The sequence below is a fragment of the Glycine max genome, chromosome 17, assembly GCF_000004515.6.
Source record: "Glycine max cultivar Williams 82 chromosome 17, Glycine_max_v4.0, whole genome shotgun sequence".
Classification (NCBI taxonomy): Eukaryota; Viridiplantae; Streptophyta; class Magnoliopsida; order Fabales; family Fabaceae; genus Glycine; species Glycine max.
The window spans coordinates 14,084,134-14,098,260 of NC_038253.2; the positions used below are offsets into that span (position 1 = coordinate 14,084,134).

At 33.3% G+C, this 14,127-nt stretch overlaps 1 protein-coding gene across 1 annotated transcript; it reads right to left on the reverse strand.

The window, feature by feature from the left end:
- Positions 1-3,710: 3,710 nt before the first annotated feature.
- Positions 3,711-10,786, reverse strand: LOC100817795 (casein kinase II subunit alpha-4, chloroplastic). Its single transcript, XM_003549966.5, has 10 exons — positions 10,417-10,786; positions 10,105-10,234; positions 9,099-9,293; positions 7,003-7,160; positions 6,200-6,290; positions 5,948-6,013; positions 4,805-4,887; positions 4,648-4,711; positions 4,490-4,558; positions 3,711-3,933 (listed from the first exon to the last, which is right to left on the reverse strand). The coding sequence occupies exons 1-10, from the start codon at positions 10,542-10,544 to the stop codon at positions 3,874-3,876; spliced, it is 1,044 nt and encodes a 347-aa protein (XP_003550014.1). The 5' UTR covers positions 10,545-10,786; the 3' UTR covers positions 3,711-3,873.
- Between the last annotated feature and the right edge of the window lie 3,341 nt (positions 10,787-14,127).

Consider the following 14,127-nt stretch of genomic DNA (forward strand, 5'->3'; position numbering starts at 1 on the left):
AATGAAATGTAATGAATAATACGATAAAGAAGAATAAAGATTGACAATATTATTATACTATAAATTATCGTATGAATAACACATATTGTTATCAACTAGACTTTTTTCAAGTTGATTAGAAGAGCAAATCAAATCCTACAAATAATAGATTAACATGCATATTCTTTATGCGAGTTTGATGGTCCCCACCAACTTGTTCCATAATATCGGATTATATGCCAAATATGTGCCATAAGCACGAAGATTCCGGGATTTATGTCTTAACTTTGTCTCCAGCTACTATGTGGCACTTCATTAATTTCCACATATGCTCGCACGCTCTTTTTAAGTGATATAAGGTGGGTAGAAAACTTGTATAATCTAATGATTAGATATAAAGATTATGCTTAATTAAGGAGTGTTGTACTATGTAGCAGGATAATCCAAGGAGAGAGCAATACCCTTTTAAAACAAAGGGACACATGATACATCCCTTGAGTTGGTGAACCTGAGTGGGAAGACAATAACATCTTAGTAATAGCCATAGACAATAATATTATGGAATGTGTTTGGTAGATGTGCCAGGGAAACATTTGGGTAAACATGATTCAAGTAATGTATGTGCGGAAATAATATATGTGAGGAGACAAGGATCCAACAAAAAATGAGAACACTATATATGACCCTTTAGAGTGGAATGGAGACCGTGGTCTGTTCATTTTCTATTGAAGTGGGGATCTTTATCTTTAGAATGTCGAGCTCTTCTCTCTGACCAATTAGGTCTCATCTATTTAGATTTTAGAAAAACGGTAGCATTTTTATTTATTTAAAAATATAACAAAATATATTTATATGATCCCAATCTTTGGATTCTCCTAGAAAGTGAACAACATAAGATTGAATCGAAAGTGGTTTGATCATTAATAAAAATTAAGTTGGGTTGGGAGACTCTGGTCTGTTCACTTTAATTTGTTGATTATAATAACAATAGTAAAACAGTGAGGTGAATACGCACTTCCTAATTTGTCAATTTCATGAGTTTCCTGAAAAACATGCTCTTGGAGTTAGTTACCCTACCTATATTTAGCACTACAATATTATTTTCCATATAAGGATCAGATATAGAAAGACTTTTTTATTAATTATGTTAATACCGAAAAATGAATAGTTTTGTCTTTCTCTTCTATACAATAGTGTACCTTCATATTCAAAAGAAATAAAAAAAGACTAAAAATAATTTTTTTTTTCTTGTTGTAAATAAAAGTAAGAATGTGAACTACCTAATCCAATCTAACCTAACTCAACAAATCGGTTGAGTTGGATTAGACCCATTTTTGCATTGGATTGAAAATTCCAACTAAACTTAAATCGGGATGAATTGGATTAATCTACCAATCCAATAACAAAAAGAAAAATTAATACACGTTACATTATATTGTTAATAATGACTTATTCATATCACTCATTTTTTAACATAATCAATGAATATCTTAGGTAGTAAACATTTCAATAGATTTGCTATCATTAAATTTGTAGCAATATGCTCAATTAACACTCTATGTTATTGCATTTCCTCCTTAATAGATCAAATATCTTCATTTTAAAATAAGATAACCAAAATTATGAGATTTCACAATTTTAAACAAAAGAAATTAATCAAACAATAATAAAATATTAATTTATTTTAAAAACTTTAATTTACTTAAAAAGAAAATTCAACCTAACGCATTGACCTAACTCAATCCACCATTGGACCCATTTGAATTGGTGGATTGTACATATTAAAGGATTAAACATTATTAACCCAACTTAATTTGTTGGACCGGTTACCCAGGTCTATCACTATCAGTGAAGCCGAACCTGTTTTGACATGCGTAATGTAGAAGCTCGTTTAAAAAACAATTGAGTGTTTTCAGGCAATTATCATTTTACTACCCCTCACCCAAAATACAAGGAAAAAGAAAAGAACTATCCGAAGACTGAGCCTTATTACTAATAACGGAATGACTGTTATTAATGCGAGGACTTTGAGGAGAGTGTTGGGGCGAGTAATATGGCGGCAAAAAAGTGCTCAATTCGCAACGAAACGTAGGTCAGCGAGTTCCTCAAAAAAAGGAAACCTCTAAACAAGATCAAATAAAGAAAAATGAAGATAAACGTTGCGGGGAAATTGATGTGTATACACAATGACATTTTTGGCACAACATTAATAGAAATAAGAGGATCAACTCATCATTTGCTAGGAAAATCCAGAGAAGTGGGTTGCTGATGCTGCCATTGTTCGCAATTGCTTAATCTCAAATGTTTAAGTATTTGGTTGAATAGATTAAATGGCCCAGGTGCATTGACTAATCTAGACTAGTCTTTTTGTTCTGGACACAAAACAAGTGCCGTACCCAACTAAGTAACTCTTCGTTCGGCTTGTAACATTTTAAACCGTCACCAAAAGAGAGTTCAATTATCTGCATTTTTATGAATTAAATGCACACAATTATCAAATTAAGAAAGACGACAATTAAACTTGGAAATGATGTACTAATACTAACATTAGAAAACAGGTTGCAAATCTTGGAAAGATTAGTAAGATTGTAATGTTTGGTTTAGTTTTAAATTTCAAGAACCAATTATACTTATTCACATATTTTATTTAACTAACTGTTTGATGCGAAATGAAAGGGGAAAATTAAATTTAAAGAAATAAAAAAAAAAGTTAAAAGTCAACTTTTCTCTTAAGTTTTCTCAACCAAACATGATTTTTTTTTTCTTCACTTTCTTCTCAACCAAGCTCAAGAATTTTTTTTCTTTTCACTTTGTTTTTGACCAAATACGATAATATAACCTTCCATATTTTCTGTCCTAGTCACTTTCCTTCCTTCTACGAAAGTATAGCAAGGAGTAATCAAATGCTATAAGCTACACCCAATGAATTATAGCTCTGTTAACTACTCAAACTGAAATGATAGAAAAAGACTTAAATTTGATTTACACAATACATCAGTAAAAAAGAACCAAAAATTTTAAATGTCACTAAATGTCAAACTAAAAATTAGTCTCAAAATTAACCTTAAGGACCAAAATTTGTAAGAATACCTTGAGTCCCACCAAGGCCCTAATTACAAATACTAGTGTTCTTAGAATCGAACCGAAAAAGACACTAATTTAAGGATCAATAATTCAATCAAAGTCAAACCGGTCTTAATAAAACATTTTTTTATATTTTAATATAGCATAATTTGTATAAATTGATAAAAATAAAAAATAAACTTTACTTAAAAGTGTTCTAAGTCATAATATTTTTTTCTTTAAAATCAAAATGACATTTTGAAAAAAAAAATTTAAAAAGTTTTAGGCGAAACCAATTAACCTAGCAGATTTTACCGATTTTCAACCAATTCAACAATTTTAAATCAGTTAAAGGACACAACTTTTTAGGAAGCATTGAACCAGACGCGTGAACAATTCCCGATCGAACCAACCAATCCGGTTTCAAAACCATGGTGCACACCCATACCTACATTATCCCCCTTACAGCCGGAAGTTAAATGGGATGGCTGTAATAGTTATCACGTGCCAACACTTGTAATGTATCGGGAACCTTAAAAATATGATTCAACATGTTACATAAAAAAACACGCGGATAATTTTTCTGAAATTGAATCAACATTTCATTTCCAAATTTTGGCACACAATCAAATAAAACTGTAGAGAGCTGAATTTCCACCCAAAAATAATTTTAAAAAACCAGAAACAAAACTATTATGCAAAAAGCTAATTAAAATGAGTTTTACAACAGAACAGGGGAATCACCTAAAAGCAAGTTCCACCAGAAATAACAGTTCAGACTGTTGCCCCCCTGTCAAGAACGAACACCATATCTCAACAAGCACCAACAACTCAATGTGCTCGAGTTCTACTACTTTCTGCATTTCTAACTGGATTGAAGTATGGATGGGCCTGCATATCAATAAATATTCTGTTAAAAACATTTTGCAAAACAAGTTCATATTAACAAATATTTGGGTGCTAGGAAGGGCATAGACAGCCTATTATACAATTTGAGCAAAAATAATAAATTGTGTCAACAAGTTCCTAATATATTAAATGCTTAACTTTACATTTAATACTTTGTCATCTTTTATTATAGAGCACTCGTTACCAAAACCAATAGGTTAAAAAGGCAAACAAACAAATAAAAATCCAGGTTCTACCTACAATCACCTAGGATACCAAGCAAAGAATTAGAAACCAACTATAAAGGTTGGTTATAACCATTAAATGGTCTACTTAACATGGATTTCCCACCATTTTTTTCTTCTAAAATTTAAAAATAAACTCCAAAGTCCAAACAAGGCAGGATTAACGGCAATCATATGAGAACCAGTAGTCACAGCAAAATCACATCAGAAGCCTGAATTCCCAAATGCAAGTCCAAGCTGGGCTAATATATCTTGAAAGTGTCACAATAAAACATAGAGCAGTAATAACAATACTAAAAAGATTGAGTTCTTACCATGGCTTCTTTTGCAGTAGGACGTTCTTGGTGATCATAGCGTAATAACTTGTCAACAAAGTCAACGGCCTTTTAAAAAATAGTGTAAATTTAGAATGAGAATCAATCATAATATATATACATGTACATTTAAATAAATAATTACAAATGCATACTACCTCAGGAACAGCCAAGTGATGATTTTCTACATTAATGAACTTCGCCCATGGCTTGCGGCTATGCCTGTCACAATATTTGGAGTGTCTTCTTAGTTAAAAAAATAGCTTTATTTAACAAAAGCAACATATATACTAAACTATGTAAGCACAGACAAACCTCCCGATAAGTGCTGCAAGATGAGGGTCCAACTCTATTCGATACTTATCTAAATATACACTTAATTCATCTGTCCCAAGTACCTATTGCATGAGGGAAAAAAGATTATCAATCAAATTCCCCATCATCATCTCTTTTTAGTTGCTTCTACACCAATACTGTAGCCAAATATAAGTATAACACACACAGAGTTCTGCAAAGATCAGTAGCAGAAAAATAAGGCAGCAAGTAGGAAACGGAAGAAGGCATTCTCAAAAGCCAAACCCATCATATTTCTTCACAAAAAGATAATTTTATCACAAGACCACAATTGAGATTAGATTTAGGGATGCATATTTTATAGTATTTGAGTTAAATGCTAGGGATTTTGGCACTAAGCAAAATAGGAGACCTCCTCAAAGGATTAATCCTTCACAAAGAGCTAATGCTCAATTTACAAATGATATAAGATCCCCCTGAATTCCCTCAATTCACAAAGAGCTTCAGTCCTATTTATTTAGGTCACTAACTTTAACTAACTATCCTAATTAACTATCCCTTCCCCATAGTCCTAAAAATGTATTTGGAGATGCAGCTGCTGCAACAACAGTGGAAGATTGAAGTTGGAAACAAAGGAGCCTGGCACCAAACACCTATCTCATACTCCAGTCATGTATATGAAAAGAGTCAGAGAAGAAGGCTGTTGAACAATTAAGATGCTTTTTGGTTTACTAATAGAATCTTTATTGAATGGTGAATGTGAAACAGGAATAGGAACTGATTCTAAAGTCAAGGATGGAAGACAGGAGATTTGACCATTGTAAGCTTTGACTTTAGAACCATCTGCAAGGGTGATGAAGTGTGAAGTTTTCATGATGGATTACCAATAATATGATCTAAAGCTCCAAAGTCCAAAATTTAGTATCAAATGGCCAAATATTGAGAGAAGCAAACTTTGGAACCATTCAATAAAGAGGAAAGGCAAAAAACAATACAAGATTCAAGAACAATGCACACTTGCAACACAAAATCCCCAGCATGAAATGTACGATTACAAATAAAAAAACACCAGGGCCAGAGCAAAGCAGCAATGAGTTATCACTCAAACATACATAACTTAACAATCTGGCACAAACTCAAGTCCACCTCCCAGGCTTCCCTTACCTTAGCTATTTTGACCAGTTGATCATAGTTATCATGTCCATAAAAGAATGGCTCCTTACGGAATATCTGTAAAACGTAAATACACAAGCATGAGGCAAGCAGGGGAGGAGATTTAAATCTGTATGACTTCAAAAGGAGAAATTGATCTATCATGAAGTAGATAAAGATTCTAAGGTTTATCTCAAAGGAAGAACCAGGCCTAAACAATGTAATAATAAAAAAATTGCATTTGAAGGAAAGTGAACCATTTACCATCCCAGCAAACATACAACCAAGACTCCATAAATCTAGAGAGTAATCATAGTCTTGAAGATCAACAAGAAGCTCGGGACCTTTGAAATATCTACAAGCAAATCAGGCATAAAGGAGATCAAAAAATGTTTGTGATTGCTAATAAATGAGAGAATAAAAACTCTCAGTAGCCATAATCAAGTTCCTTTTTAACCAAAAACATGTAAATCCATATTTGTTCTTTACCTGATGGCTAAAGGTGTCTATGCAGGGGAATCACCATTAAAGATTTACCAACTAAAGCATTGACTTTGGACACTAAATTTCCAAACCCCATGCCCCTCATCCTTGCTATAACAAACATGGCTTACCAAATGATCATTTTAAATAAAAAGAAATCTCTCATAACCTTCTAACTTAAAATTTTGTATTCATGGGCTTAGACACTTTGTTTAAGAAGTATCTACATAACCAAGCCTAGAGGCAAATGGAAGGAGTAATTACAATAACCAAAAGGAAAGAAACCAGACTGTGCAACAAGTATGAAAATGTAGCCTGAGTAATTACTTCGTAAATTTATAAATCATTTGAAAAAGCAACAAAAGAAGCATAAGTGCAGTTCCCCTAAAGATGGCTTAGCTGGTTGAGTACTTGGGATGAGTCATGAGGGCATGCAACAAGAGTGCACAAGTTAAAATGCCATAATGCACTATATCCCCTTTTCCCCTCCTCGTGATTCCCCCCAAGGCCCACCTCAATTATGAATCGTCCTCCCCCCTGCTTCCCAAAAAAAACAAAAAAAAGAGACATAAGAGCAAATGTACCTTGATGCCACACGAACATTATATTCTTTCCCAGGATGATAGAACTCTGCAAGCCCCCAATCTATAAGGCGAAGCTTACGCTGCTCATGATCAATCATTACATTATGTGGTTTCACATCACGATGCATGATTCCTTGTGAATGGCAATAATCCAGTGCCTGGCAGAAATTCCAAATAACTTAGCGCTTCCAAGTTGATAGCCACAAGCAATACGAAATGGTTGGATTGAAAAAATAATTTAATGCAAACTATAGATCCCAAACTGAGCAAAGCATCACCGTAATGACAATACATAATAATCCAATACAATATAAGGGACAGAATAACTAATATGCCAACAATGAAACCTACAGGACATATAGGCATTAGATGCAGCTATATTATTTGTATTTTAACTATTCCAGGCAAAACTTTATAGTTTGCTACTTCAGTATAAATACAAATAGAATCGAGTGACATGTAGTTTCGCCATCAAAGATTATCTTTATTGGATGATACAACAGATCAACAATACCATTACCATACAATGAACACCAAAAAACATAAGCTTCAGAGTTCAAGAAGGGTTGAAGACATAGTCAATCCCAAATAGTGGCATGAAGCAACCGCCCCAAAATCAATATAGTAGGTGGTGAGATGACCACTATTATAAATTTTTAAGACACACATTATATAAGTTATATTGACATATATATGAGCTGAAAACTTAAAATATACATATAAAATTAAAGAGATATTCATAATTAATGATCAAAAGTTAGATTTAATTAAATACCGATCAATAACTTAAAGAAATCAAACAAGAGACCAATATAGAGGTAGAGCCAGAGCTTGGTGTTGTTCCCTGAGGCTGAGCGGATGAAGCCATTGCTTTATGGATCACAGGTTCAGTAAATCATTGATGAGTTCACCAAGAGATGGCTGGCAATGTCACCAGAGATAGGTGAGTCTTTGTCAGACAGGAGAAGGCCTGCGTTCGTTACTGTTGGGCATGCAAATGAAGAAGGGGAAAATAGAGTTTCTGTTCTGATTAAAAGAAAAAGGGAGGGAATTTCCCCCCTAAGACCTGGCAAAATGGCACTAGTATTTTGTGATTAAACTACAGACCATAAACAAGGGATTTTGAGCATGGAAGAATAGCAGCTGAGATATCCGTGATTTCCCAGGATTAGCACTGCAATGAGCATGACACAAAAAAACTGTTCCACAACAGGTTCTATTGAGCAGTAGGAAGTCATGACAAAACACCACTATAGTGGCGCTAATTATGAATATGTCTTTAATTTTATATGTAAGGGGAAGAATATCTCTTTAATTTTATATGCTCATTCCATGTTCAAAATGGCACTAGTATTTTGAGATTAAACTACAGACCATAAACAAGGGATTTTGAACATGGAAAAATAGCAGCTGAGATATCCGTGATTTCCCAGGATTAGCACTGCAATGAGCACGACACAAAAAAACTGTTCCACAACAGGTTCTATTGAGCAGCAGGAAGTCATGACAAAACACCACTATAGTGGCGCTATTGCACACAATTAACTATGGTTGAAGAACAATAATAAGATACATTTTTACATAGAAATTAGAAAGCAAGCTGCATTATCTCACAGGACAAATGGCTGAGGATGACAGCATACAAACCATACTGACGAGGATGCTTTCTTAAACTCAACACACAATTTCAAGAGAAAGGAACTGGTTCTTGAACTGTTATTGTACAAGATAAGGTGATATGTATTGCATCACGAGAATCTATGGAGCAGTTAAGTTCCATAAGTCCCTTATACAATACAAAACCTTCCTCCAATATCAGATCCGAAATACCAACCATTATCATAGTTCATCTACACTACACCTAAGACGGAAGTATTTACCAAATCTATATAGCAAAGCACTCAAGTCTTTATTACTTTCAATCTAATTCAACAAGAAGATCACAGAAATCATTAACATTCAACCTTATTATGAAGCATCAAGTATATCTTGTGTCCAACACGATGTGAGGATTAAAAAAATAGTAAAAGCAAAAACAATATCAGTTGTGCCAAGTTCATGTACTTCATTATTAAACAATAGAGAATAGAACTTGCCTTCAGAAGTTCAAAAATATAATATCGTATGTCGTAGTCTGACAATGTAGGATAGAGCACTTTAAAATCAGTGTTATTGACATATTCAAATATAAGACTTGGGGTCTTCGATTGCTGGTCTCTAACAATGTCAAGCAACTTTACAACATTAGGCCCTCCACAAAGATTCTGTAATATTTTGATTTCCCTCTTGATCTGCATTCAGAAACAGAAGCATTGTCAGAGTTACATTTATATATATATATATATATATATATATATATATATATATATATATATATATATATATATATATATATATATATATATATATATATATATATATATATATATATATATATATATATATATATACTTTATACTTTAAAATAAACAACTAGACAGCCCTCTGCTACTAGAGCATCTTTATTCTGAGTAACCAAATGGAAGCAACTAGAACTACTCTGTAGCACTAAGGCCACTTGCATGACATTCACATTCACAGCCTATAATACACACAAATTAACTTTATCCTTCCCTTGAAATTCTTCTTGAAAGGTCGTTATCCTTTGCCATTTCTTTTCCACATCTTTTTTATGCATTTTTGGTGATCAAGGATAGCTCATCATCTGTGCCAGAACCTTCACCCACATCATCAGAATTGTCAAAAGACTATGATGCTATGCTTTTGTGTTTGAATTTGATTATTATGTTAAGTTTTTCTCTCAAGTTTGTGATACTTTTGGTCAATTTTATTTCCCAGAAAATAAAATAACCCAAGCCACCACACACACAATAAAACGTTTCAACTGCAAAATCAACATAAGCATACCACTCTACAAATTGTAAGCATCCCTCAATATAATAACATGACTTGTCTTGTCTATGATTATTGCAGCACAAGCATAACAACACATTCATTTACGAAACTCGAATCGAAAAAGTAAACCCAACCAAGACATAAGAACAAAATCCAAAACTTCACAAAAGAATAAAGAAAACGTCAACGCTCACACATGGCTCTCACCTTCTTCTTCTTCACGGGTTTCAGGATCTTAATGACACATTTCTCACCGTCGGTGCAGTGAACACCTTCGAACACCTCACTGTATTTCCCCCTACCCACCTTTCTCACCACCTCATAATCATCTTGCTCCCTAAAAAAAAAGAGTCACAACAATAACAACAACAACAACCCTAAATTCCCTTTTACTTTGGAAAAGGAAAAAAGAAAACATTTATATTATCCAAAATAAATAAAAAATAAAAAAGGTTAAAGGTATTTGAAAATCGAAGGGGGGAAAAACAATAAAAGAAGAAGGAGAATCTGTTATGTTACCCCCACTGGACGTTGAGGGACTCGTAGTCCCAATATTCCTTGGGGCGAACGACGTTGACATCGGCATAGACGCGGGCCTTGGAGGAGGCACCGGGGCGGCGCGTGGACTTTCCGATTTTCTGGGCCATGGCGTCGAGGGGCGGCGGCGGCGGTGGAGGGCAAGCGAGAGAGGCGGCGGCGAAGCGGCGGAGGGAGAAAGTTTGGGGGGAATTGGAGGAGCGGAGAGGAGAGGGAAAGGAGGAATAGGAATGGGAATGGGAAAGGGAAGAGCGAAGGAGAAAAGAGCAATCTATCGCGCGAGAAGTTGAAATAGAAGAAGGGCCTTAGGGCCATTAAATTGCAAGTAAAAGTTGCAGCTGGGAAAAAAAAAGGCCTATGAATTGATGCCTTCGGACGCAATTTTCAAACCCTCTTCTCATTTTTTTTAATTTTTATTAAAAATATCTCTCTTTTTTTCTTTTTCTTTTACTTCTCTCTCCTTTTTATTATTAATTTTTCTTATTTCTTGCATTAAAACAAGAAGAAATATATGAGATTTGAATGTAATAAACTTGATTTTTTTTCTTAGAAATTACATAAATTACACTGAGATGATTGTAACAATGATGACAATAATATGATAATGGTGTAGTAGTAGTCATAATGGTAATGATGAGTTTAAGATATTTATCAAATTGATAATTTAGATTTTTTAGAGATTTGTTTTTCTTTTGTTTTGTTAATTTTTTTAGAGATTTTATTGTTACTATATGAATTATTTTAATTAACATTTTAATTTAATAGTGTATGTTAAGAATGTATTTGATTTCAGCTAGTTGTTAACTTTTTTTTTAGTAGCTGAAAACTTGTATGATTGTTTGGTAAACCAGTTTTTAGCATTGTTTGAGACGCTTCTAAAAGTAACATTTTTTAAAATGTTAATTTCTAATTTTTAACTTTTTATATTTATTCTCTTCTTGTTCTTGAACATATTAGATTTTTTTTAATCTTTTTATTTAAGGTAGAATATTAGGTCTACTTATGTAAATTTATATTTTTCAGCTAATTCAACATATAATCTTATCAAATACTTGTGATTCAATAAGATAATTATTCAATTTTCCAGCTTTCAACTACTAGTTTTGCCAAATATAAACCATGTTTTGCAAAATTAGCTAAAAAACTAGCCGAAAAGTATATCATTCATACATACAATCATTTTCATATGATATGCTTATGGATAACAAATATATTTGCACGTGCAAATAACATCTGTGCAACGGAGAAGTTCATGGATATCTCTATGAGGTATTGCGGGTAATGGATATGAGCGTTTTTACTACCAACAAGATAGGGATGAATATCTTAGTACTCATACCCACGTGTATGTGTTACCCGACAACATTAAAACACTTAAATATATCTTTATATATTTTTTATTTATACCTATCTCATGGAATATAATTGTATTTGGACTTTTATTTGAGTATATACTTTAGACAACTTTGCAACAACAAAAAACTTTAGATGATAGTTTTTAGATAATTTTATTTTAGAGAATATTTCTCAAAGTCGTGTTTTAAAACCCGACTTATCTATTGTAATAAATTCAAAAAAGTATCCCGATGATTTAAAAAAAAAGTTTCCCATATTTGGTATAAAAACATCATCAATATCACTTTTTTTTATTGATAAATATTAATTATTAGTTTTTGTTAGAATGAAGAATCAAATCAAACCCATAATACTTTTCTCCTTTCCATTTTTCTTAACCATCCGACCTTATATCTCTTCACATATATCACATTGAATTTTAATTAATCTAGATCTAACTGAGTAGAATCATAAATTCAATAGAATGATATAAAAATAAATTATTGATAGATAAAAACCTTAAAGTAATAAACCTTTTGACTCATGAGAGAAAATACTTGTACTTGTAGTTTTTCATGAGAGAAAATACTTGTACTTGAGAGCATGTCACTTGATTTGGAACTCCCTTTTGACTCAGGGAGATCACTATGGGGGGGAGTTACTTGTACACGATAAGGTGACTTCGACACTTGTTGTCTAGTTTTCCTAAGTGTTAGTGTCACGTGGATACGCTTAGACTATTTTCTGACGAATGATACCACATTACATTTGAGAGTTGAGATCTGGTGCATGCATCATACTAAGTATGATTGATTGGAATTGTGGAAAAGTTGATGATTAGTTGTTAAGTGTATGTTGGAGTGATGAATATTTGTGTATGATTATGGTATTTGTTATTGTTTTCTTACTAATCATGGTCATTTGATGCTTATTGATTTCTTTTATAATAAACTCACCCTTGCAATTTTGTACCGTGTGGTTGGTACCCGCAATGATCGCGAACCTTTGTTCATGAGAGCAGATAAACAATAATAGATGACCTGGAGGGAGATTCTTTTTGTGGGAGCCGCCAAGTTGACGTGATGACATTGGGATTATTTTGGGAGATAATTGTGTTTTATTAATAACTCCTTTATAGTGGTTCCATAATGTTTTTTGATTTGAGCATGTAAATCATGGATTTAGATACATGTAAAAACTAAATTATTGTCATGTGAATGGTGTATAATGGTTTAAGATATACATATATAGATGTTTATTTAAGTGTTTGTGTGTTGTTTGGTGAATGTGTATCGCAAAAATTTTACTCCCATTTTCATAATCAAATTAATTGAGATTTTATTTAAAAATTGAAATTCACATTTTAGAGTTAGTGATATCGTAACAACGAGGCGGGTCGTTACACCTTGGGTGGGATCATTAGTTTCCACAAAACCACTGAGAAGTCATCCTTTGGTATTACACCAGAAAGATTTGATATGAAATTGTAGCCAGAATTCACTAAGTATACCCCCAGTTTTGATTACACCACCTCGAACTATCTACACCATTCTTTTTTATAACCACACCCTTCAATCTTAACTTAAAATTTTGTGCAAGTTCTTCCTCCCATTGAAATAACATGCTCCAACACCTCAAATCCCAAACCCACCCCTCGCCAACCCAATTTCCCATATTCTCAACCACCTCATTTTGTTGTGTAGAAATAAATAATAATCTTAGGTATTTTTTCTCTAAAGTTTCCGCCTCCAACCAACAATCTAACCAAAATCTAGCCACTTTCCCATCACTAATATCCTAAATCATGCCCTTATCACACCATCTAAACTTACTCCCACTACCACAAGAAAATGCCCCTCCACTACAAAGAGCCTTCCTTATTGTGGCCTCTACTAAACCTTTCCACCCCTTGTATCTCTCATTAAAGACCCTCACCTATAACAAATCTTGTTGATGAAACAAGAGCCATCTCCACTTACTTAGCAAGGCTTCATTAAAAACTCTTATATCTTTTATCCCCAAGCCCCCACTTTCTTTTGGAAGACATATTTTTTCCAAACTAACCCAAGCAATTTTCCTATTATCACTCTCACTTCCCCACAAGAAATTTCTTTGTAAACTCACCAATTTAGATAAAACCACCATAGGAATCTTAAAAAAAGAGAAGAAAAAAAGAGGAAGAACATTGAGGATCGAATTAATGAGGCACACCCTCCCCACAAAAGAGATGAGTTTATGTTTCCACAAAGACAATTTCTTTTTTACTTTTTCGATTATGGGCTTCCACATTTCCTCCTTTCTTGGGTTAGCACCAATTGGGATACCAAGATAATTAAAAGGAAACTTCATCAATTTGCA

Coding starts and splice junctions, on each gene's coding strand:
- LOC100817795 (XM_003549966.5), bottom strand. CDS start 10,544: ATGGCCCAGAAAATCGGAAAGTCCACGCGCCGCCCCGGTGCCTCCTCC. Junction 10,235..10,416: donor TCCCTCAACGTCCAGTGGGG/GTAACATAACAG, acceptor CTTTTTTTTTAG/GGAGCAAGATGATTATGAGG. Junction 3,934..4,489: donor CTACTGCAAAAGAAGCCATG/GTAAGAACTCAA, acceptor ATTGATATGCAG/GCCCATCCATACTTCAATCC.